Genomic DNA, 27,431 nt, shown 5'->3' with positions numbered 1-27,431 from the left:
TATCTCAATTGTTTTCTTATATATCCAATGGATTCTATCCACCACAAAAAGAATGTACAAAATAGATATAAAAAAAAAAAGATTAATACTAGGGAGCCTCTGTTGTGATCTGTGGATTCTATCTACCCCAAAGAACTTTCAGTAGGCAAACCCAATGTAATAATAGATTAAAAAAAGCATCTGGTAAAATGTTTTCAAAATCGTGTGATTCACGATTTGAATCGTGCGATTCAAACCGAATCGAGGCTAAAACGATACAAATCATATGTATAAATCGTTTTTTGAACTAATCATACTGTAACCAAACCAGTGGCTTAAATCGTAAATTGTGATTCTTGTACGATTCAAATGATTAGAGTTTGAAAGCTTCTTTTGAGATTAAATGACCATTTAACCCTCTTCCTAGTTTCACTTTTATAAAGAGGGGTAGAATCGTCATTTTAATTATAATGCATAGAATACCCACTTTGGTCGATTAAAGAAGACTTGCCATTCAAGGAAAATACTTGGGCAGGAGAATGGGAGAGAAGAAACCCTCTTCCATTGCTTCGGTGAAGCTCCAAACTTCTTTCTCTACTAGTCTACATTGAAAGGTAAAAGATTTTATTTTATTTTATTTTCTATTGTTTTTCTATTATCTATACATGGTTTGTCTTCTCTATTTCTATTGTTTTATTTTATCAATAACTGTGGATTGAATTAATATTAAAAATATGAGAACATTACAGGGCAAAGGGGCTAAACAATCTTAGCTCCCAAGAACAGCCATTAAAAAGAACAAAAATTACAAGACAGCCCAAAAAATAGAATGTCTATTCACCCCTTGTCTAGCTAGACCATCTACCAAAGACTTCACACTTCTTTTTACCCATTTGTATTGGATTTCCATGTCCCGAGTCAACCACTTGAATTTCCTCTTTTCATTACTGTAATTCCAAAGTCTAAGACTATCCTCTTTCAGCCAGTTTACCACCACTTCAGAATCTCCTTCAATGACCAACTTGTTAATATGCATATCTTTGATTCTTTGTACCCCTTCAAGAGCTGCAAGAATCTCCCACCCCAACTGGTCCAAAATACATAGCTAACAGCTTCCCTTGTTCATCTCCTATTACTCTTCCTGCCATCAAAGTTCAGTTTAACAAAGTCATGGGGTGGGGGGATCCAACAAACATTTGAGGCCTTCCTCATTGGAACAAGTTCTGCTATCTCCTTCCACTTTCTTTGCAGCTCATCAACTGAGAATTCTGCGAACAGAGCCAAGGTTTTCAGCCAGTGTATAACCCTAGTGTGGATGACCTCTAGCATTGCTTCCAAACTTCTCTCTTTATCTGTAAATATTCGTGAATTACTCTCCTCCCAAATAGTACAACAAACTGCAGCCCTCGTACACCTCAACATAAACTTGGCCCTTTTTGTTGGCCGAAACGGCATACATGTGAATAGGCTTTGCACATTCGAAGGGGGGGTCCACCTGCACCCAAACAAAGAAGTACACCACTTGATGTTAGTGAACCAACAAGAGATTAGTAAGTAATATCCAGACTCACCATCACCTTTATAGAGGACACACCAGTGAAGACAAAAACAACTATTGGGTCTTTTTCTTTGAAGTAAATCTGTTGTGTTAACTCTTTCCAGAAAGGCTTCCCAACAGAAACTCCCAACCTTCTGAGGTATAGGATGACACCACACCTCTTTAATAGGGAAAGACAAGCCCGGAGAAGAAGAATGTGTGAGAACACTAAAGAAAGAGGCACAAGTGAAAGAACCAGAAGGGGTGAGAGTCCAAATTCTACTATCTGCCTTTGTTGGCTCTAGGAACACCCCTTCAAGAATTGATAACAGTGATGAGATACCATCAAGCTTTGTGTCCCTGATATCTCTTCGCAGACCCAAGTTCCAGCCGACCCCAGAAATAGAATTAGAAGGAACAATGAATGAAGACACCGGTTCGTTTTTAAAAGTGAAAAGAGCAAAAAAGGCTTGGGAATTGGTCTTTTAGGGAGGAGTCCCCAATCCAAACATGTTCCCAAAAATTAATGAGATTGCTTGAGTGCAAATCATACCTAATCCATGGAGAGAACAAAGGTAGAATAGCTTGAATAGCTTTCCAAGGAGATGCTCTTGTACTCCTTGCCAGAATCCCAAGGTCCCATCCATTTGTTGCAACCCCATGAATACTTCCCACTATCTTCAACCAAAGTTTATCCTTCTCTATTTCCATTGTTTTACTGCTCGATTTCTGAAACTGTTCTTCTTTCTTTCTTCTTCCTCCTCCTTTTCCTCCTTTCTTCTTGTTTCTTGTTTCTTTTCCTTTATATCAACCGGTTTTTTGGCATGAAAAAAGGAGCTCCGCCCCATTTATTTCAGTCAGTTTTTTTGCATGAAAACAAGGGCTCCGCCCTATTACATTTCCCCCTTGTTTCATTATATTTTGTCTTGATTTTTTTGCATAAAAACAGGGGCTTCGGCCTTTTACTTTTCACCCTTTTCCATGCACAAACAGAGGCTCCGGCCTTTTACTCATCCTTTTTCTAATCACAAAACAGAGGTTCATCCCCATTTTTTTCATTCTTTTTTACACAAAATACAACTGTTTTATGCAAAAGTAGATATGTATTTGCACTTTGTAGGTGAAAACAGATATGTATTCCTTTTTTATCTTTTTGTTAATGTTAAAACAGATATGTATTCATTAATTTCACATGAGAAGTTATTTTGTTTAGTTGTACAACTTTTGTAGTCATACGGTGGACCAGACCTGATATTTTTATGTGTAGTCCCATAAGTTGTGTCTTTTATTTCTTATTTTTTGTTTTATGTTTGCTTTCTTGTACTGTTATAGGTAGCAGGGCATTTTTGTCCTTTTACCTAATGTTATGTTAAACATATAAAGAATACTGCTTAGGGCGACAGTAAGATATTTTTTGCTCATTCCTCTCTTGTTCTTCTTCTATTCTCCTCTCTCTTTTTCTCTCTTCTTCTTCCTATCGATTTCTGAGTTTCTCTTCTACCTAGAAGTTCTGCTAACAGCAATCAGAGCAGGTTTAGTTCTACTCGTGAATCTCATGTAGGCTCTTCCCAGCTGGCTTCATGAAATTTTAATAAGGGTGGAGTTTTAGTTCTGTTCGTGGCCTGATTCTTGGAGATTGGTGGAGATCGAAGCCTTGCCCAGGACGTTTCTGTTCCTGGAATTTGCCCAACAGTTGGGAAGAATCAGAGAAAACCTTTTTGAAGTGAGATTTAGGGTTTAAATCTCAAATTGAAGGTGCCTCCCAGAAGTTTCTGGGAAGTTTTTTCAGCTCTCCGGAAGTTTATAACTAAAAGTAAGGTTTTCTGAAACCTCTGAGAGGAGTGGCTTTTTTTTTTTTGGAATTTACTGGACCGATTAGGGTTTTCTGAAATCTCTGGGGGGTGCAGCGTAGTTGCTTCACTTCTATTCTCTCTTTTTTTTCACAAAGGGAGTCGAGTGTGGTATTTTACCTCTTTGTGTTGGACTTATCATGGAGTTCTTTGGGGGTGAACAGAAACCTACTGGAGAGGGTGCTGAAAGGGCTGTTAATATGACTGACAACAACCCTTTTCAGGTCACCACAATCAGGTTTGATGGTTCTAACTATTAGGAGTTGGCTCAATCTGCCATGATGGCAATTGAAGGAAGGGGAAAGTTAGGCTATGTCACTGGAGACACCAAGGAACCAGCCAAGGACGACCCTTCCTATGCAAAATGGGTTCAAGAAAATTACCTTGTGATGGCATGGTTGTGCAACTCGATGCAACACCATATTATCAGAAATTACCTCTGAGCAAAGACAGCCAAGGATATTTGGGACAATATGGAAGATACTTAATCATAGCCACTTGATGTGGCTAGGGCTTATGAGTTGAAAACTGAAGTGAACAATCTGAAGCAGGGGGAGAAATCCATATCAATTTACTTCTATACTCTGAAATCCTTATGGCACGAGATAGATCATCAAGTTGGTATCAGAGCAATCACCTTCCTTGTCACCAAATCCTAGAAAATACAATGGTTAGAAAAGAAGGTTATTGAGCAATTTTGGCTTTTTGTAAGGCTACTGACTGAAAGTAAATTAGTGCTAAGCTTAGGTACATGCAAAGCTGAGGACAAGGTAATGGCATCAGAGATTCTGATGTTTCCCTTGCCAGAAATGGGAACAAGGGAGCCATCAGCTATGGATTCTTTATCTCTACGGCTTTGCCTAAAGACAAATTGTACGAAGTGAATAATGATGACAAGCTTGTCATGTGATCTGATGCACTAGAGTCTATAACCCAAGTAGGGTTAGTGTTACCAGGAGTAGATCGAGGCCCCTGAAGGGAAGAACTATCTGATGTAATAGCTGCATTTGCATTTCCCTTCTTATTCCAGAGTCTTTCTGGTACAAGATTTGGATGAAGCTTCCAACAAGTGTCCTTTGTGTGCCAAGGTTTTTTGCAATATTCACAAAACACACCTTTTTCTCCTTCACTCTTCATCTCTTTCTCCCTCTCACCACTATACTTGTGTCTTGCAGCCATTAATGCCACCTCCATTTGAGAATTTTGTAGCATAACCTTCCTCCTACTCTCTTCACTATGTACTAGGGAGTCACCAAAGTCAAATTGGAATCAGAACTGTGCAAGTTGGGAATGATGAATAACTATTCCCAACTTGAGGGGGAGTATAGTGATACAATGGACCACACCGGAATTTTTGTGTGGTTCCATAACTTGAGTCTTTTATTTCTTATTTTTTGTTTTATGTTTGCTTTCTTAATCTGTTATAGGTAGTAGGGCATTTTTATCCTTTTACCTAATGTTACGTTAAACATATAAAAAATACTGCTTAGGGCGGCAATAACATACTTTTTGCCCATTCCTCTCTTGTTCATCTTCTCTCTTCTTCTCTCTTCTTCTCTCCTTCTCTCTTCTTCTTCCTATTGATTTCTGAGTTTCTCTTCTACCTTGAAGTTCTGCTAACAGCAATAACTTCAAGTACTTTCATTCGTAGTGTGGCTTGTTATTATTAATTGATGACTTTATGTGTGTAGTTTGTTACTTTGTTAAACATTGAAAGTTGAAACTTGAATTGAAAGTTAAAAGTTAAATTTTAAAACAATAGAGACAAGACTCTATACTTCTAGACTCTAGATTCATTATTCAAAACTCAAAAGATATTAAGACAATAGACAATAATAGCCTTGTAGAATGTAGATAGAAAACTTGAAATGTAGACTTGTAGTGGTTAGTGACAAATTGCAAAGTTCTCAACTTACTCTATTTTTTTAGTAGGAAAAATGGTGAAGGCTCAAGATGTTACGTGGGAGCATTGCGTCAAAGTTGATGAAAATAACAATTTGCATGTGAGATACACTTATTGTGGAGGGGAATTTTGGGGAGGTGTCTTTAGGATGAAACACCACTTGCATGCACAAACAAGAATATTCAAACATGCAAAAAAAAAAACCAGAGGAAGTATAACAAAAGTTCAAGGCATTATTGGAAAATAAAGAAGGGACAAAGAAACAAAAGGAGAATGAAATGTATGAATCCAATGTCGGGGCCAATTTGAGGGACTTCTACTTTGATGAACACCCGGAAGCAGAGGATCCCAAAGGAAAGCGCAAGGCATCATGCACACTTGATACTTATGTACAAAAAGGAGGAAAAAGTCATCAACAAGCAACTTTGAATCAGGTGTTGAAGAAGGGTGATAGAGATAAAGTTTGTCAATCCATTGCTCGATTTTTTTATACAAATACCTTGTCTTTTAATCTTGTGAAAAGTCCCTTTTTGCTAAAATGGTCAATGATATAAATACATTTGGACCGAGACTTAAGCTGCCAAGTTATCATGAAATAAGAAATACTTTTCTGAAAAAAGAGGTAGGAATTGTTGAAGAAATGATTGAAGAGTATAAAGAGTGGAGGAAGACTGGCTGCACACTCAAAACAGATGAATGGACTGATGGTTGTAGAAGGTCCATTACAAATTTTCTTGTGAACAGCCCAAGGGGAACGGTATTTTCGAAATCTGTGTATACTCAGAAATCATAAAAAGTGGAGAAAACTTGTTCAAGTTGTTTGATTCGGTGGTTGAAGAAATTGGAGAGGAAAATATTGCTCAAGTGATGATAGATGGCGTATCAAACTATGTAACGGATGCAGAGTTGTTGATTCAGAAATGACCAAAATTATTTTGGGCACCATGTGCAGTGCATTGCATAGACAACATGTTAATGGAGATTTGGAATCTGCCTACCCAAGCTGAAATAGTTAAGAAAGCAAGATTCTTAACTAGATTCATGTACAAGCATTGTTGGGTTCTCAATTTGATGCGCCATAGATGTAAATCAGTCCTCAAATATTAGGTGTAAATTTGAAAATTAGAAGAAAAAGGAAGAAGAGAAGTAAGAGCAGCAACACAAGAGAAGAAGATGGCGAAAACAGAAGGAAGAAGAAGAATAATCGAATTATCCTCCCTTTCTCCTCTAATCCTTTTTTTATTAAGAATTAAAGTTAGAGTAATGACAAGTATGCCCTTAAGTGGGCAGCCAGCTAGGCAATAACATAAAGAGATTAAACAAAAAGAAATAACAGGCCCATTAAGAGGGGCCCATTAGCCAACAATAAAAGAAAAGATATTACAAGAGAAGATACCAGGACCCATTCGGCCCAGTCTCTTTACACTCCCCCTCAAGCTGAGCATAGATGTCAATCATGCACAGCTTGCTTATATAGTGTGTCATTTTCCCTCTTGGAACTCCCTTGGTCAAGATATCAGCAAATTGCTTGTCTGATGTGATGAATGGCAAACAAACTTCTCCCGAGGAAACTCTTTCCCTTATAAAATGTTTATCGACCTCAATGTGCTTAGTTCTATCATGTTGAACAGGATTATGTGCAATGTTGATAACTACTTGGTTGTCACAGTAGAGCATCATTGGCTTCTCGTAGTCAACCCCCAATTCTTCTAGAAGGGATCGTAGCCACGGTAATTCTGACACACCATGTGCCATTGCCCTGTATTCTGCTTCAACTGAGGATCTAGCAACTACAGACTGTTTCTTATTCCTCCATGACACAATGTTCCCAGCGACCAAAGCACAATAACCTGAGGTGGATCTCCTATCATCAATACATCCTGCCCAATCAGCATCAGTGAAAGCTTCGAGCTTCATGTGTCCATGTTTAGCAAACAAAATACCTTTCCCTGGAGTACCTTTCAAGTAACACAAAACCCTTTCTGCAGCAGCCAAATGAGTATCTCTGGGAGAATGCATAAATTGACTAATAACACTTACTGCATAGGAAACATCTAGCCAAGTCATGCAAAGAGATAACATCCCAAGCAGTCTCTGTGATGTGGACGCGTATTGGGAGCAGGAGTAGCAGCAGCAATGATCCGGTGTTCTCATCCTATCCAATTCGGCAGCAACAGTCTTATCCATACAGCATATTAGATTAGACTATCTTGTTAAGTTAGTAGATTAGATTATCTTATCTTATTAGATTAGGATTAAGAGAGACTTATCTTATCAGTCTTATCTTAACAAGATAGAGTTGGAGGTCTCCCTATTCAGCAAGGAGTCTCCCTAAGAGCAGGACTCTTGTAATCTCCTATTTAAGGAGCCACTATTATTGAATAAAGGCATCCAAAATTTCAGTTAAATAGAAGAGTAAAGGAGAGTTAGGGTGATCTCTTGGACAAATCACCCCTTAGGTGGCCACGATAGGGTCAGCACGCAAAGGAAGGGGCAAGGGGAAACTAGAGGTTCTCCCCGTGGACCGACCCGTGACGAGATCCTATGCCCGGGCCCATAACACTCTGAAACACCCCCTTATCAGATAAGCGGTCACCATCTGTAGCAGAAAGCTTACGATTAGGATCAATAAGAGTGGAGATTGGTTTAGCTCCAAGTTTACCAGTCTCAGCAAGGAGGTCAAGGACATATTTACGCTGAGAAATGAAGATACCATCCTTAGATCTAGCAACTTCAATGCCCAAAAAATACCGAAGATCTCCCAAATCCTTGATCTCAAATTCAGAGTTGAGAAACCTTTTTAGTTACTGACCTCTTGAGTGTCATTACCCATGACCACAATATCATCAACATAAACTATCAAGAAAGTCACCAAAGAGCCATTTCTCTTCAAGAACAGGGTATGATCAAATTAATTTTGTGTGTATCCAAAGGAGACAAGAGCAGCCCTAAACCTCTCAAACCATGCCCGAGGAGACTGTTTGAGACCATAAGTAGATTTCTGCAATTTACACACCTTGCCTTGCATTTCCTTCCCATACACCCCTGGAGGCAAAGACATATAGACCTCTTCATGCAGGTTTTCATTCAAGAAGGCATTTTTAATATCAAACTAGTGTAGGGGCCAGTCAAAAGTAGCGGCTAGAGATAACAAAACCCTGACTGAGGTCATCTTAGCGACAGGAGCAAATATCTCAAGATAGTCAATGCCATACATTTGACTGTAGCCTTTACCAACCAGCCTAACCTTAAACCTCTCAATAGAGCCATCAAAGTGATATTTAATGGTAAACACCCATTTACAACCCACTGGTTCCTTTCCTTCAGGCAAGTCAACAATATCCCAGATATGGTTCTTATGCAAAGCATTCAGTTCAGCCATCATAGCATCCCTCCATTTAGGTTGAGATAAGGCTTCCGGTACAGACCTAGGTATCACATGGGAAGAAACAGATGCAAAAAAAGAGTAGTAGGAAGGAGAGAGAAGGTTGTAAGACAGGTGTTTGGAGATACAATGGGTTGTACACTTCCGTTTGCCCTTGCGGTCTGGGAAAGCTGTAGATGGTTCAGAAAAGGCTGACCTGTTACCTCAGTAATGATGGGAGGAGCAAGAGGCTCCTCTGTAGGAGTGGAAACAACCTGCCCATGTCTAAATCTCTGCCTTTGGTACCACCTTTGGAGAACAGGAGGAGGAGGAACTATAGGAGAATGAGGTGGAGGAGGAGGAGGAGGAATAGGAATATCAGAGGTAGGTCCAGTGGGAGAAGTAGACACCTCATGATAGGACTCAAGAGGAATGGGAAGAGGAATAGCTGGAGACATAGCAAAGGGCTCTTCGGATTTCTCCCCCTTAGGAGAAATGCTAAAGAAAGGAGTCAACTCAACAAAGGTGACATCCCGAGATACAAAGTGGGTGCCACGAACTGGATCAAAACAGCAATATCCCTTCTGCGTAGAAGCATATCCTAGAAAAACACATTTATGAGCCTTTGATGACTGTGAATATGCACATAGCAAGTGCACCCAAAAACACAAAGAGGAAGAGAAAAAATATCCTCATCCGAGAAGAGATAAAGGGGGTTTTGAAATCAAGGACCCGGGAGGGCATACAATTGATCAAAAAAGTAGCAATAAGAACAGCATCTCCCCAAAATTTTATAGGAACATGGGATGCAAACAAGAGGGATCTAGAAACTTCAACCACATGTCTGTTCTTCCTTTCTACCACCCCGTTTTGTTGTAGAGTGTAGGAACAAGAACTTTGATGAATAACCCCAATAGTTTCAAGATAGGTGGAAAAGGTTCTCTCAAAATACTCCTTAGCATTATCAAAACGGAATATTTTGATACGAGTGTTAAACTGGGTGAGGATGAGTTCATGAAATTTTTGCACAATAGCTAGCACTTCATCCTTGGATTTCATGAGATAAATCCAAGTGTAACGAGAGTAGTCATCAATAAAAAGGATAAAGTACCTATAACCCCCCATAGTTGGCAAATGATATGGCCTCCACACGTCATAGTGAAAAATAAATATGAAAAGGAGAAAGAGATCTTTTATTGCTTACGGAATAAGAATGTCTACAATGCTTTGCCAGTTCACACGACTCACAATGAAGACTCGATAAAGACACTCCTCAAAGCAGAAAATGACAAATGACCAAACCGAAAGTGACATAACAAGACTTTGTTAACAGACTCTGACAAAATTGACTCTAAGGCAACTCCATGAGGTGGTTCCAAAGCTCGATCCGGTGTGTCCAGCAAGTATATTCCATTCGCCTCATGGCCACTCCCAATCATCCTCTGAGATTGCAGGTCCTGAAAAAACACAATGGGTGGGAAAAAAGGTTATGCAGCAATTCATGGATCTAGTTAAGCTGCTAACAGATAAAAGGTTTGTGTTAAGTTTAGGGACATGAAGGATAGAGGATAAATAGAGGGTGTCAGAGGTTTTTATATCTCCTTTACCAGAGATGGGAGCAAGAGACCCATCAGCAAGGGATATTTTCTCTTTGCCAGAAAGAAGGTGGTATGAGCATAAGAGATTAGACAGGCTGGTCATATGGTCTGATGCACCGGAATCACTAATCCAAGGGATTTTATGATTACCTGAAACTAAAGCATGATTTGTAAAAGCACGAATACCTAAGTGAGCAAATGCTGATGAAGATGATGTGTTGTTGTTGAAAGAGTGAGATGAAGAAACAGTAGCTTCCAAGTGATTTAGTAGCCTCCCATACTTTTCAAAATCCGCCTTCATTGCTGCCAACTGCTCAATGGTTGATTTCTCTTCACTCTCCTTATTTCCTCCTTTAGGTACTATAGCAACATTAGCTGCTTTAGGCTTTCCTACCTGACAGCCCTTCTTGGAGCTGTTGTTATTCTTAAACCTATCAGGAAGAAGCTCAGGATGAAGCTTCCAGCAAGTGTCCTTTGTGTGCCTCAGTTTCTTGCAATATTCACATATCTGCTCCTTTTTCTCAGTAGAACCCTTTGGCTTTATTCCAGCATGTGCTAAGTGTTCTGTAGGTGGACCCAGCAACTGAACCTGTCGCCTACTCTCCTCACTGCTTATCATAGCATATGCATGAGAAAAAGTAACCTCGTCTCTGGCCAGGATATTTTGCCTAATGATGTCAAACTCAGGGTTGAGTCCAGTGAAAAATTCAAACACCCTATTTCTCTCCACCAATTCCTATACATTTCAGCATCATTCTTACTCTCCCATACAACTGTCTCCATAACATCAATTTCTTGCCATAGGGATTTCAGTATAGAGTAATAGATTGCTACACTCTTCTCCCCCTGTCTTAGGTTCTTCACATCACTTTTCGACTTATACACTCTGGCTACATTCAATTTCTGTGAATAGGTCTCAGTAACACTGTCCCATATCTCCTTAGTTGAAGACATCCAGAGATAATGCTGACTTATATGAGGTTGCATAGAATTGACCAACCATACTATGACAATATAGTTCTCTTGCATCCATTTCTCAAATTCAGGGTCTGTCTCTTCGGGTTTCACTTTACTACCTGTGAGATACCCGAGTTTTCCTCTACTACAGACATAAATTCTTATAGATTGTTCCCAAGCAAGATAATTTGTCCCATCTAGCTTGATTGTGGTTACACCAGTCAAAACGGAATCTACCGAGCCAAAGCCTAAAACTAGCACTTGCTTGAACTCACTTCCGTATGGCTCCATTAATCAAACGAAAATCAAAGAACCAGAAATTTTGTCTATATAAACTTACTTGAAGTCAAACCAGAACCCAGATGCTTGAAAACTAGGGTTTTACTCCATCCAGTTGTTGAGGAGGAAGAGAGAAAATGTAGCCGCTCCTACTAGAACTTCCCAATCTCTTCCAAACCTGAACCGCCCTTTAGGAGTCACAAAACACCTCCCAAGCACAGAGTGCCACACCCAAAGCTTCACCTTTACCTGTACCTTCGAAAATCTCTAATCGGCTAAGGTTTTGGGCAGCAATAGAACAGCACCGCTTCTTGGCAATATAGAGAATCTACCAACTAGGCCAGAGATCCTCTGAACTATAGAGAATCTATCTCTCCATACACTCTCTTAATCTAAGGGTGTATGGGAAAGGAAGAAAGAAAAAAAAAAAAAGAAAAAGAAGAAATAGACCTGCTCCGATACCAAGATGTAAATCAATCCTCAAATGTTAGGTGTAAATTTGAAGATTAGAAGAAAAAGGAAGAAGAGAAGTAAGAGCAGCAACACAAGAGAAGAAGATGGCGAAAACAGAAGGAAGAAGAAGAATAATCGAATTATCTTCCCTTTCTCCTCTAATCCTTTTTTTTATTAAGAATTAAAGTTAGAGTAATGACAAGTATGCCCTTAAGTGGGCGGCCAGCTAGGCAGTAACATAAAGAGATTAAACAAAAAGAAATAACAGACCCATTAAGAGAGGCCCATTAGCCAACAATAAAAGAAAAGATATTACAAGAGAAGACACTAGGACCCATTCGGCCCAGTCTCTTTACAGCCATTATACTGGAAACAAAGAATTGACAAGACCAGTTGTTACTCGCTTTGCAACTTGTTCTCTTACATTAATAAGTGTTCATCAATAGAGGGATGCATTAAGGAAGATGTTTAAATCAGATGAATGGAAAAGAAGTCCATTTTCAAGGAAAGAGAAAGGAATTAAAGCACATGACATTGTGCTAATTGATGTTAACTTTTAGGCATCAGTTAAATATTGCCTAAAAAGTACTCTTCCCTTGGTGAAAGTTCTCCGGGTTGTTGATTCAGATGAAAGGCCTTCCATGGTATATATTTATGAAGCAATAGATCAAGCAAAAGAAAGGATTGCCAAGAACTTGGGAAATGTGAGGAAAAGATACAAGCCACTATGGGACATTATTGATAGACGTTGGGATTTACAACTCCATGGGCCATTACATGCAGCAGCTTATTTTCTAAATCCAGCTTTTCAATATGATGAAAACTGTAATGCAGATTTAGAAATTAAACAAGGCCTTTATGATTTCTTGGAGAAAATGATTCCCAATACACAAGAGAGAATTATATTGAGGATCAAATAGACAAGTTCAAGGCAGCTGAAGGCTTATTCGGTAGAGAAACAGCAAAGCTTACTCAGAAGACAGAGCAACCAGGTTTGTTATTAGACAACTAGGTTTATTATTTTTTCTTTTGATTGTGTTATGCTTAGTCACTTACATATTCATGCTTGGCAAAGCAGCCATATGGTGGGATAACTATGGAGATGGCACAAAATTGAAGAAATTGGCAATCCGTATTTTGAGTTTAACGTGTAGTTGTACGAGTTGTGAAAGGAATTGGAGCACATTTGAGCAAGTAAACCTTCTATTCCTTTGGTTATTTAGTTTAGGAGATTAAAATCTATGCTAAGGGTATATTATATATGGATTTATATAATTCTTGAATCTTGATTTTTAATTTTTCTAGATACGTTCAAAAAGAAGGAACCGATTGGAACAAAAAAGATTGAATGCTTTGGTGTTTGTTAAATACAATCGCCAACTTGGGATCCCGCCATGAGAAGAGAAAAGCTGAGCAAAGGCTTGATCCAATTTGTCTATCAGACATGGAATCGGATGATGAATGGATAACTGAAAAGGAAGATCCTACCCTTTCTGATGATTCAACATGAATGGATATGGGAGTGTTTTACTGAAGTTGAAGGAGTTGTAGATAAACGAAGTAAACGTGGTAGGTTTTATTTTGCTATTACTATAATTTATAATTTATAACTTTATTACACCAATATACTATTTGTTTCTTCATCAGACGAAGTTAACGAAGTAAAGTGACAATCCAGCTTCAAGATGAAGAAGAATTTGTTTCTTCATCAGACGAAGAATAAGAGAAGAAGAAGATGAAGACATTAAACTTGTTGATGATAATAGTGATGATGATGATGATGATGATGGAGATAATGATAAAGGAGGATGAAGATTGATATATTTTGATGGATAAGGCTTCTTAGTTCTTAGTTTTTTAGTTGACAACTTGACAAATGAACTTATATAGATTACAGAAGATTTATAGGGCTATACTGCTATATATATTTGTGCATAGTGGGGCACTTTTTTTGTATACTTTAAGGAACCTAAATAGTATATTGGGTTTTGCCCCATCTTTTTTGTTGACTAAACTAAAGTCTTGGATATATTGTCATTGTCATGTAATGCTCATATTCATTCATATTTCAAGATATTGCTTTTTATTGACACTGGTGTAACTATAAGCCTATCATTACTATATAGTTATAAGATATTTATGGGTTAGAAAGCTTGTGCAAAGTCATTTTCTCTATTTTTTGAGAGACTTAGGTATATTTTAGAGTTTTTAACAGCTTTTGAAAAAACCTTACGATTTACGATACAATTCACAATATGATTCGATTCAAACCCCTTTATGATTTACGATACGATTACAATTTTCAGAACATTTAGTAATCCTTTGGGACCCACTGCCAATACACTTGAAAATGGGACAAATGTGTTAGTTTACCACCTGTAACAGCACATTTGCCACCTGTAACAGCACTGTTACCGACCTGAGAAGGGGACAGATGTGCTGGTTTGCCACCTGTAACAGTACATATTATCACCTGTTATTGACAAACTCTTGAGACCCACTGTTTTCAGCTTGCTGCCAAGTGTTACAGAGGGACCCACTATCATATGGTGTGGATCTTATCCACCTTGAAAGGATGAAACTATGCCACTGCCTGTAAACAAAACTAAAATATATAAGTTAAGATTCACTCTGTGGATCCTATCCACCTCAATTATAAAAACATATATATAATATAATTTGGCCCCACCATTGACAGCTGTGAACTATCATGAGTTGGTGGGTCCCCATCAAATTACCTTGCAACAGCAGATAACAGTGTTGCAATCGCTGGATCCTGTCCACCACATTCAAAGCCAAATATAAATTGATTGGTGGGTCATCACCCACTGTTGAAATCAACATAGCGGATCCACTGTTATAACAGTTGTGCTGTTTTGGTGGGTCCCACCCACTATTCAGTGGATTTAGTAATTAGAAATTAATCCATTGTCGTATTCAGTGGATTTTATCAACCTCAAAGGAAAATCAGTTATGAATAATCCACTGCTACAAAATTCTGAATTGTTTTTGGCTTGGTGGGTCCCATGCACAATAAACAAAAGCAAAGTTTAATAATGAGTTAATGCTGTAGTGGGCCATACCTATAACAGGTTTTAAGTAATTTGATTTGGTGGGACCCATGCAACATAGTGGGTCCCAAGGGTCCCACTTATCAGTGGGACCCACTGTTAGAACATTTAATCTTAAAATATTAAAGTGGGCCATGCCTACTTATTAAACAGCATATATCAGTGGGGCCCACTGTTTAAATATTCGAATTCATAATTAACATAGTGGGTCCCACTTACTAGCAGGGCCCACTGTTAAAAACTTAAAATATTTAAGTTTAAAACATTAAAGTGGGGCATGCCCACCATCAAATTGACATAGTAGGTCCACTTGTCAATGGGGCCCACTGTTAAAATAATTAAAATATCAAAGTGGGCCATGCCCACTTTCAAATCAACATAGTGGATCCCAACCATCAGCAGGGCCCACTGTTAAAATATTCAAGTCTAAAACATTAAGGTGGGCCACACCCACTATCAAGTTATCATATTGTGGGTCCCACCGTTAAAATAAATAGTTAAAATATCAAAGTTGGTCATGTCCACAATCAAATTAGTATAGTGGGTCATATTTATTAGTGGGGCCCACCATTAAAATGTTAAAGTGGGCCATGCCCACTACCAAATCAATATAGTGGGTCCCACTTGTCAGTAGGGCTCACTATTAAATATTTAAGTAGGCCATGCCCACCACTAAATCAGCATAGTTGGTCCCACTTTTTACTGATTAACGGGACCACTGTTATGATGTGTAAGTTTAAAATACATAAGTACCCAATGATGTGTGGGTCCCATGACCTATTTACCAATTGTGGGGCCCGCTCATGGGTATAACCCACTAAGGGTCCAAGTTGATGGGTCTGCTTATACCTATTATTGGATTTAACCTTTACAAAGCAACTCTTTCACATAAAATCAAAATCAAAGGGTATTTCCTCTAAGGAATATAATTAAGAGGTTTTGGCAGACATAGTGCATACTTATACACCCTAAATAGGGAAACCCTAAGTTTACTCAAGTTCTTTTTTGTGAATTATGACCAAACAGAGGTGTATTAGTATTTGGTAACAAAAAGCACGCGGTTTATATTTTTTTAGTTTTTTTTTCAAATTTTGGTTTTGAGGAGGTTTTCATACATATTTTTTTATTAAAACAAGAGGGGTCCTGAAACACCTATAAACAGGTGTATCAAGACCCCAAAGATACAATACAATACGCCCAATACGAGGCATATTGTATCGAAATTTTGAACCGTGCCGGTAGAGAGTGAGCTTTAGATAGACCAAATCATCTGCCTTGTGTTCAACATGACGATGATGTCTATCATATTGGTTTTTCATTTGTTGTTGTGCTTTCAATGAATTTGCCTTGAGCTCTTTAAGAATGTTGTCTCTTGTGGTCAATGGTGCCCACCGTGGTTATTGAGGTGGAGCCTCTGATGCCCGTGGAAGAGTGGAATGTGGAATTATACCATAGTTCAACCCATGGAATCCAATGAACCCATTGGTGTGGGTTGTTTTCTTCAAGCAAAGCATCACAAATATGCTTCTAGGCATCTATTGACGACTTCGGTTTGGCCATCCATCTGAGGGCGGTAGCTGGTAGAGGTATTGAGTGTTGATCCTTGAAGTTTTAAGTATCCACACCAAAAATTGCTTAAGAATGTAGGGTCACAATCTAAGAGAATAACTTTGGGTGTTCCATGAAGGCGTGTAATTTTTCTTATGAATACCACTGCTACCGATGCTGCTGTGTATGGACGAGTCAATGGGATGAAATCGAGGGAGATTTCATCCTATACTAATTCTGGTATCTTCAGAGGTTGCAAGAGGCCAGCTGGGGATTGTGCTTCATACTTTTAGCGTTGACAGACTGGACATGATGCCACAAAGTCCGTAATGCTGCAACCTCATCCCTGAAGATAAGTCCTTACTTCCCAAGATTTGTACCTTGATAGACTCATACCTAGGATTCAGTCCCAAGAGAAAAGCAAATACAGTCTGGACACAATCTAAAGCCAGATCAGCCCCAATTTTTCCCAAAAAAAGAAAAAAAAAATCCAGGTTGATTTCAGTGCTAAATAGGCTTAACAGTCACAATCTACCACTCTTCCAAACCTTTTAAACACACCTACTACCAGGAGAGACCATGAACAATATTTCCACACCAAAAAAAGGCAGAACCAGGTCATCAATGACCTATAGAAGTTCCACCCTCAGATACAAGGATCACACAATCCACAAAAATGAGTTTTGAAACTCACAATCCTTTTTCACAGCATTCAGCCACCTTAATTCATAGTTTTTTTCTTGGTACATGAAAAGGATGGGAAAAAAATTAAAAAAAAAAAAAAAAAAAACTCTTGTATCAGTTGTAGATTTATTTTTCTGATCTCAGTCTGGAGAGGACAACACGATGAAGGAAAAAATCTTGTTCGATCTGCTCTCGAGCACAGTAGAACCACTCTGATACCATATTAACAGAAAAAAAAAAATAGAAGAAATATGGAAGAGAAGAGAAGAGAAGAGAGAACAGAAAGAAAAGAGAAAAGGTTGAGAGAATGAATCAGATCTGGTGGCGCCAGATTTCTTTATTATATATAGGGCAACACTTAAAAAAGAAGAAAAAGACCCTTATGCCCTTGTGGCACTTACAGAACATAAACACTATAAAAAAACAGTTATTCTAACAACCCTCAAGTCAAAACTCACAAAGAGATGTTGTTTATGACAACTGGATTCACAGTGATATAAATTCCCCTGACATTTCACATATACACTGAGCCTATTATTTTAAAATGCCAAGTGTGCCCCATCCATAGATTACCCATACTGCCCCCCCCCCAACTCTTTCATGTTTAATATATGATTTTTTTTTAAATATATATGATTACTTCACCAAAAACCAAAAAAAAAAAAACTCCTTTTTCAATCTGTTCAAGTTTCAACCACCACTTTATCCCAAACTAAATGCCCTACAAATAAGTCAAACTAAAGATGCAAATACTAATCTAAACCACTTAAAAAGGTTTGAGCATGCCATATGATTGGCAAGGTTAAAATTGTCATCATGGAAGTCTAAATATATCATGTCACCACATGCAATCTGACAAAGATCACTCCTTACAGGTGTGGTCAATGGTCCTTATGCACATGACCAAATCATCTCAACATATTTGCTCTCACTTTATCACACCTATGGGAGCTACTCCTAGGTTCCTTCAAAACACTTCATTTCTGACCTACCCTTCTAGTTTTTCCACTCATCATATCAGCATACACATTTCTGCTACACTCATTTTTTGTATATGTTTCTTGACTGCTCAACACTGATCCATACAACATAACTGGCCTTACAACTGTTTATAGAATTTTCCTTTTAATTGAATTGGTATTCACTTATTACAAGACTCCTGTTGCACCCCTACCTTTTACCCTACTGCTCTAATTCTATGGGTGACATTGTCCTCAATCTCCCCCTTGTAATGAATTGTCAAACCAAGGTACCAGAAAAGGTTACATTGAGTTATCTCTCGGTCTCCAATCCTAAGTGTACCCTGATTTGCACTCCTATTATTATTAAATTTAAATAGAATATTTTCTCTTTTAATTATACTTATTCTAAAAACTCTTGTTTCTAAAAAATTTGTCCATAAACTTAATTTTCCATTTAATCCTTCATTAGTTTCATCAATTAAAACAATGTCATCAGCAAACACACACCATGGGACCTTGTGAAGATGTTTAGTCAATTCTTCCATGATCGGTGCAAATAAATAAGGGATAAGCGCTGAACCTTGGTGAAGACCCATTGTAACTGTAAAATCTGATTTGCTATCTCTAATAAATGCCCTAGATGCCACTCAACCAAATCAAGGCAATTAATTACATCTGAAAATGCCTATCTAAAATTAAAAGCACCAAGCATATATAAGAAAAATCACCTTACGAAACAGTTCCTTCATACCTCCACCTGCTGAACTCGGATAGTATATCATTATGCTGTGATCATCACCTTAACAACAGCACAAAATTGTGTCATGATTGTATATACAAATCAAAAGTCTATTGCATAAAAATATTGAAAAAAGAAATACGTACATAATCCTTTTGGTGAGCACTTTGGGCATATCTTTTTTCGATGAAGGGGGCATTACTAGAAACAGCATACATGTTTAAAAGATAAAAATACCCTTGTGTATTGAATTTTATCATTGTAAAGGAGTTTCTTTGTCTTTTTACTAGGGTTCTGCTTCATTTATCAAAAGTAGGACTAGGATATGCCCAAATCATTCCACATTATCTTCTTTGTAATATTAAAAAATGCACATCCACAATGTAGCAGCATGCATTGTAGATGAGCATTTAACTTTGAAATTAAGAAAATTTTACTGTTACTAATCCAGAAAAAAAATGTAGGCAGCATATAAAAGCACAGTCTTCTTCCTAAAGAAAAACCAACAGCTTATCCTTAATTTAACAGTGAAAACTCTAATAAACGAGTATTCATCAGTAGAAGGGATGAAATAGTCACCATCAATAGGCTTCTCCACAAATGGCTTCCAGAAGCGTTTCCCATGAACCTCAACAAAATCTTCTTGTTCAACAAAATAATCCACCTCTTCATAAGGGACTTCCCTATTTACAAGAGCATATCTTGGAACAGGAATTCCATACATTTCAAGACGCTACAATAAAAAAAGGCATGTGTTAGTCTCCAATTCACTGTCAGTCTGTTGCAAACAAGGAAAGCAACTAAACTGTTAGCTTAAGTTTAAGTTGTTTGGCAAATGATGGTACTTATTCAACACAAAAATTCCAAGATTAACATGAATACAAATATTTACAACATAAATAATTTCCTGGTAGCAACTCCACTTCTTTTTGACAGGTAAGTAGGTAGCAAAAAATTATTAATTAAAAAAGAAGCACAGAGGAGTCTATGAGGCAAATAGACTATTACTGAAAGAAGACAGAAAATATAGATCAAAGAGCAGGGAGAAAAGGCCTTACTGGCAACTCACACCACACCACATTTAAGAACCAATAAGAAAAGAACCTCAACCATGGTCACCTGTTTCAATGGTTCAACCAGTTTGTATTCAGGTTCACATTTTGCAATTTGCAATCTCTAAAGGACTGAATTTGTTAATAGGTAATTTTCTAAAATATAAAATTTACTTTACTTTTATTATACGGCAGCACAGTGTGTGAGGCACCTGCCAATGTGGGGTCTGAGGGACAGATACAGCCAGCCTTCCAAGATTTGAACCATGGTCACCCAAGTTGCAATGGAGCAAGCCAACCATTGCGCCAAGGCCCACACTCATATGATTACAACAATAAAAGCCATTTCATTTGCTGATGACATTGTTTTAATTCATGAAACTAATGAAGGATTAAATGCAAAATTAAGTTTATGGACAAATACCCTAGAAACAAGTGATTTTGAAATAAGTATGACTAAAACAGAATGTATGATATGTAATTTTAATAATAAGAAGAAGAAGAATAAGAGTAAGAATAAGAATAAGAATAAGAATAATAAGAAAAGGAGTGCAAATGATGATACACTTAGGGTTGGAGGTCAATAGATAACGCAATGCAACATTTTCCATTACCTTGGTCCAATAATTCATAACAAGGGTGAGATTGAGGAGGATGTTGCCCATGGAATTAGAGTGGAATGGACAAATGAGGGGTGCATCTGGAATCATACACGATAGACGAATACCACTTAGATTTAAAGGAAAATTTTATAAAAGAGTTGTAAGACCAACCACATTATATGGAGCAGAATGTTGGGCAATCAAGAAACATATCCAAAAAATGAGTGTGGCAGTAATGTTTATGCTGAAAGGGTAGGATCAGAAATGAAGCCACTCAATAGCAGTGTTTTAAAAGCACAAGGGGCAATTTGCGCATGAGGCACAAGGCACACGCCTTTTGTAGCAAGGCACAGAAATGCAAAAAATGCTAAAATTTCGAAAAAAGAAAGCCAGAAAATAAAAAATGCAAAATATTAAAAACATTAAACACAATATTAATTAAAAATATAAACTTAAAGTTTAAAATAAATGTTTTAAAAAACCTATTATCTCAAATTAGAATACATAAACATAACATCTAAAATATATTTAAAATGAAAATTTAAAAATAAAATGAAAATAACATATAAAACATATTCAAGCATGTGAAGCTCTCTCTGTCTTTATTTTTTTCCCAATAGCATTATTTCAAATAGATAATGTGATTTTAAACATTATGCATTCTTGATTCTGCAAGCCGCCTTTGTACCGAGCCCCTCGAGGCAAGCCGCCTTTCAACCTAACATTACCAATAACCAACCCCCCTTCTCCCTTCAATTTCACCACATTTTCCCATCTAACCAAATGATCATTCTTTTTTCCCTGGATCCCAAAGAAAATCCCTCATGATTTTTTCAATTTTCCTCACTATCCCTTATGGCATCCTAAACACTGACATGTAGTACACTGGAAGAGTTGCTAGGGTAGACTTAATAAGAGTTATCCCCCCCCCATCAAAATATAGATCCTTTTCCACCCTACCAAGCGCTTCTCGACTCTTTCCACCACTGGAGACCAAAAGCAAGCAGATCTAGGGTTATCTCCTAGGGGTAAGCCTAAGTATTTCATCGGCCACTCTCCCTTCTTGTAAGCTAGGGAATCTACCAAAATCCTTAACTCATCCTCTTCAATATTGGTTCCAACCAATAAGCTCTTCAACCAATTAATCCTCAAATTAGACATCCTCTCAAAAAGTTTCACAACCAACATCAAGTTTTCCACTCCCTAGTCCCTACAGTCTCCATCACCAAAAATCAGAATGTCATCAACAAACTGCAAGTGAGTGCCCAAAATATTATCTCTGCCCACTGACCAACCTCTGAATAATTGTAGGCAATTTGCTCTAGAAATCAATTTGCTTAGAGCTTCAGCAATCAAAGCAAATAGAAAGGGAGAAAGGGGGTCACCCTACCTATGAGTAGTGACTAGTTTGTAAACAACCCTTAATTCATTTACACCACAAATTTCCAAAACCACACCTCCTCATAATATCAATTAAGAAGTTCCAATCCACCAAATCATAGACTTTTTGTACCTAGCACCCCAAGAAACAGCTAGCACTACCTCCCACTGTATACACTTTTTAAAGTCCTTCAACTTTTGTTTTGAAACCCTAACTAGAATAAGATTTATAGAGCTTACTTGATACAATTTTTCCTAATGAAATTTTATTTTTACTATCAAAAAAATACCTATCCAAAAACCTTATTGAGTTCATTTTGCACCATATCTGAGTTAATTTGACTTTCAATTAAACTTGGTTATGTCATATCATGCTTCTAGTGTACATAGGGACATATAATATGTACAAATGTATGCATGTATGTAAGTATAAATTCTTAATTTTTGAAATTTTCAAAAACAAAACTTGATACAATAGTTTAACTCATTTTGGTTGTACCTTCTCTACAATTTACAATACAATTATGATTTTCAGAGCATTCCCAAAAAGAATCATTCAGGTAATTTTGACGGAGCATGATATGAGAGAACTAAGGGTTACCCTCTCTCCTTCAGTATAAAATGTGTGTGTGTGTGTGTGTGTGTGTGTGTGTGTTTGTGTCTGCAACCAAAATGCCATACAATCTAAAATGATTCATGGATGGATATTATAGCAGCCCAGATGAATGAAGTATTTGGAAACATACCTCATATACCTTCCTTCTGTCATGAAGAAGGTGTTGGGGTTCCAATTCATTTACCAAAAATGGCCTGAAAATGTTGATTATTCAATCAGTGCAGAAAACAAGGGTGAACCAGATGGCATGGCAAGATTCCTTTTACATGCCACATCAAGTCAAAAACTTATCAAAAATAAAAAGAATTAATTACTGGATTTGGCCTGTTGATTTTAAGGGAATACTTTCATGTTCCTTGTTAAAGGCAATGTTTTGACAAGCAGACTGCAAATGAAATTGGAAAAGAATCCAGTTTAACCACACAATTTAACATTAAAACCATCAAAAACTTCCCAGTAATCACTTATCATGAACTAGAGTAGGATCCACTTCCCAGTTTTCTCAGTTCAAGTGGCTAGTTAAACCTGGTTCAGAACTTGGGTGTTATTCCAAACACAAGTATCACATGCAAAGCCAGTAGTGAGACAATTAATCACTACTTCATCTGTTGCAATTTCATTTCAAGAACTTGGAAGTGGTTTATGCTCTTTCTTGGCATTTAATAGCAGCCTTTGTTGACGTGTTTTTTGATAGATAAAAAATCAAACTTTCATTAAATCAAAGACAGATTACATGACAGTCCCTTGGAAAGGCATGAGGAGCCGCCTATCCAAATAGAAAGCACATAAGCTAAAGCAAAAAGTGCACAAGTGCTGATACAAAATTACAGTTGAGCCCAGATATTTGCCCCTTGTTTTGCCAGGACATCAGCAAAGGCATTAGCTGATCTCACCACCCACTGTATTGTTACATACATATTAATTATCAGCTATTTGAATTTCTTTTAGCTCATTCTTGTAACCTCACGCAACATCCTCCGGATTATTTAACCATTCCACCACTAACTTAGAGTCCCCTTCAATCAGCAGCTGCTCCACACCCAATTCCTTTGCAAGAAATACTCCTTGTATGGCAGCTAGCAATTCTACCCTAACAGAATTCCCAATGCCCAATGGGCCAGAGTAGACATTTAAATCCCCCAAAAAAAAACAATAAATAAATAGAGAAAAAAATCATATGCTGATGTGTAACTTCATGATCTAATAACAAGATTCAATCATCAAAATTCATTGTGCACCTGGTTACCATCATAGTGGCCTATCGAATTCTGATCAGTGATGAGTTTCAAGGCATTCCATTGATTCTGTGATTGGAGAAGGCAGCTTATCAAGAACTAATCTTCCCTCCCACACAGGGTCATTAGGATCTACTTTGGTGCTCCATAACTCAAAGCCTTCATGAGTGAGAGTAGATTATAGAGATCATAGAATAAGTGCATCGTCATCTATTCCAGTCAGGCCACAAATGCAACTAAGAGTTGAGATGTTAGCTCTTTTCCATGGCCCCAAGCTGATCTGTTTACATGGCTTTGAGAGAATCAAGATTGAGGTTGACTCTGATCGTAATAGGCCAGATGCATCATGGATCTGATGGTCCATTAGTTTTGCATCATTACATCAAGATCACAGTTTTGGTGTCTGCAGTGAATAGCTTGTTAAAATGAATCCCAAGGATGGAAAACTTGCTCCAGAGCCAGATGGATTTACAATGGCCTTTTATAATTCATGATTGTCGGGAAATAATTAGGGAGGATTTGATAAAAGTATTCAGAAATTTTTGTAGGAGGGGAATTATCAATCCAGGTATGAAACTCAACATTCATTGTTTTGGTGCCAAAAGGGATCAAAAAGGTGCTTCCCTCATTGATATCACAGGCTCAAGGGGCCTTTATTCAGAATAGACAAATTGTTCACCAATTTTTAATTGCGAATGAATGCGCAGAGGCCCAAAAAAATCCAGGAAAAAGGTCATAGCAATTAAATTGGACCTAGAGAAAGCCTATTATCTTGTGGATTGAGAATTCCTAATTAACATTTTAAGAAGCTGTGGCTTTGGAGGGTTGCGGTGCAAGTGGATTAGAGGATGTTTGCAAACTAGTCACTTCGAAGTCATTGTTAACGGGTTAGTGATTGATTCCTTTGAGGGGATCTGAGCACTTAGGTGATCCTCTTTCACCTTTTCTATTCATCTTGGTGGCTGAGGTTTTTTAGTAGGTTGATCTCAAGATCCAATTGTTTGCAGCTTTTCAAAGTTTGGACAGTAAGAAGAGATAGAGTTTTGGTGACTCACCTTCAATTTGCAGATGATATCTTAACCTTTTGTTATGGGGAAAATAAAGAAGGAATTGCAAACCTAAAGTTGGTGGTTAACCTTTTTTAGAGAGTGTCCAAAGTGTTAATTAGGATAAGAGTAAGGTGGCAGGTATCAATTATGAAGAAGGGGTGTTGAGTTCCTTGGCTGAGATTTTGGGATGTGAGAGGGGGGAGTGGCCTTTCAAAAACTTAGGATTACCCCTTGGGGACAACCCTAGGCTGGCTAGTTTTTGAAATCCAGTGGTTAAGTGGTTCGAGAAGAGACTAGCTAGGTGGAAATGGAATTATATATCTTTTGGTGGAAGGATTTCTTTAATTAAATCCACTTTAACTAACCTCCCAATTAGACCTGTTCACAGGCCGGGTTCAGGCCAGGCATTGTCTCCGTATCAATAGAATACATTCAGGCCCAAGCCCAAGCCCAAGCCCAGCCCTCATATAAAGCCCAAAGCCCAGGCTCGAGCCCAATCAAAAATTTGAAAACAGACCATTTTTCTTTGTTTATTCAATAGAAAAAGTGTTTTATTTATAATAAAATCCCTCAAAACTCAAAAATAATAAAAGATCTCACTATCATTTGAAAAAAGAGAAGAGGAACAAAGAAAAAATATTATATATATATATATATATATATATATTTTATTAAATAATATATATTATTAAGTCAGGCTTGGGCCGGGCTTTTCCCTGAAAAAAGGTTGGGCCCGGTGTTTTAGGCCCGATCCCAAGCCCACAAGCCTAAAATTATGTCCAAGCCTGACTTAGAACAAGTCGGGCCAGACCAGCCCATTGGGCTACCAAGCCCATGAACAGGTTTACTCCCAATCTATTTCATGTCAATTTTCAGAATGGCCTAATCAATTGTTAAAAGGATTGAGAAGGTAATGAGAGATTCTCTATGGGAGTCAAGGGAATGGAAAAAGACCATTTAGTACAATGGGAGAAGGTGACTAGAAGAAAAGGTTTATAAAAAAAAAAAAAACCATTTGGCTTTGAATTTGAAGATAAGGTTTTGTGAAGATGTTTGGATTGGGGAGTCCTCTTAAAAGATGCTCATCCCTCCTTGTTTGTTCTGTCCAATCTCAAAGATAAGCCTATATTTAATTTTCTTCTCTCTTACCCCTCACAATCTGGGTTGAGTTGGAACTTGGGTCTCACCAGGAACTTTAGGGGGTCAAAAATCTCCTTTGTATCTAGTTTGCTGCACCTCCCAGAGCCTATTGTCCAGCATGTAGAGGGTGTGGATAATCGAGTTTGGGTTATTAATAATGATAGGGTGTTTTCTTGTAAATCTTTTTTCAAGGCCCTTATTGTCACTACTTCTCACTCATTTCTTGTAAAAGAAATTTTGTGTGCCCCTATTCCTCCAAGGTCAATGCTCTTTGTTGGGAAGTTTTTCATGGTAGTATTAATACTTTAGATTTGTAGCAGAAGAAAGGACCAAATTGGTCCTTATTCCCCAGCTAGTGTTTTTTATGTAAGTTGCATGGTGAGACTACTTTCCATCTTTTAATCTCCTATCCTTTGTTTGTTGCATTTGGGAGTGGTTCTCTCCTTTTTGTTCCAAGTGGAATCCTCCAGCAAGCTTTGAAAGATTATTTAGCCCTCCTATGTTGAGTTGCACTTCTAAGAGAGGCAAGATTCTTTGGAGGTGCACTCGGATAGCGATGTTCAAGAATTTTTTAGGATAAGGAGAGGAGCAAGGAGGCATTGTTAGAAGTAATAACACTAAGAGTAGCATTTTGGGTGAAGACTTTGAAGTTGTTTGCTGACTTTAAGGTGGAAGATTTCTTCGGGTGTTGGAGGCAATTCTTGGATCTTCCTCCAGGAAACAAAAATCCCTTGAGGCGTGGTCTCCTCCAATGGTCAGGTGGTTCAAATTGAACTTTGATAGTAGTAGTTTGGGCAATCCAAGTCCATTTGGAATTGAAGGATTCATTAGAGATGAGGGTGGCACCATACAGGCTTTGTTTTCAGGTCCAACTGGACAATGTGATACAGTTACTGCAAAATTTTTTTCTGCAGTGTTTGGGGTAAAAATGACTAGAGACATGAGAGCAGAAAGATTGGTTCTTGAAGGTGAAACAAAATTGGTAGTGGGGTGGTTAAAGAAAGGTGAAGGGATGATTTGGAGGCTTAGAAATGAATTCAACCACTTCAAATGGCTTTCAAGCGATAATGATAAATCAAATCAAGTGAGTTAGGAGATCTGCCAATAGTTTAGCAGATGGTTTATGAAAACAAGGAGTAAATAGACAACAGATGTACTGGGCTCAGTTGTAATAAAGATTGTGATACAGTTGGGTGCGTTTGTCTTGCATTGGGTTAGACAGTTTCTTCACAACTTCTGGTTGTAATGTTTCTCTTTCTAATTAATGTATTGATGAATTCCTGTGTTGCTGATCAAAAGAAAAGGTTGGAAAACTTGATAATCTTGCTAGGGATGAGTAGAGAGGAATAACATGTACTGGGGGCTTGTTCCTTAATAAAGATAATCTTGTTGTCTTTATTTGCCTCTTCATGTTTCCCCTCCTCAATCCCCGG

At 37.8% G+C, this 27,431-nt stretch overlaps 1 protein-coding gene across 10 annotated transcripts in view; it reads right to left on the bottom strand.

The window, feature by feature from the left end:
- The window catches only part of LOC148854119 (inositol hexakisphosphate and diphosphoinositol-pentakisphosphate kinase VIP2-like), a 130,731-nt gene that overhangs the window by 91,086 nt on the left and 12,214 nt on the right, over positions 1-27,431 (bottom strand). For 9 of the 10 annotated variants that reach the window (XM_088983835.1, XM_088983837.1, XM_088983836.1 and 6 more), the window contains 3 exons: positions 22,705-22,768; positions 19,504-19,657; positions 18,914-18,984 (listed from right to left, as the gene is read on the bottom strand). In XM_088983835.1, the coding sequence (XP_088839961.1) occupies positions 18,914-18,984; positions 19,504-19,657; positions 22,705-22,768 (289 nt within the window). Of the gene's footprint in view, positions 1-18,913; positions 18,985-19,503; positions 19,658-19,982; positions 20,044-20,155; positions 20,295-22,704; positions 22,769-27,431 lie in introns of those variants that run through there. The other variant, XM_088983844.1, reaches the window with a different exon arrangement.

Source organism: Nelumbo lutea, chromosome 4 (assembly GCF_056320005.1).
Source record: "Nelumbo lutea isolate HS-2025 chromosome 4, American lotus-T2T, whole genome shotgun sequence".
Taxonomy (NCBI): Eukaryota; Viridiplantae; Streptophyta; class Magnoliopsida; order Proteales; family Nelumbonaceae; genus Nelumbo; species Nelumbo lutea.
Note: the sequence above shows the minus strand (reverse complement) of the source record. Positions and strands in the feature narration are given on the sequence as shown.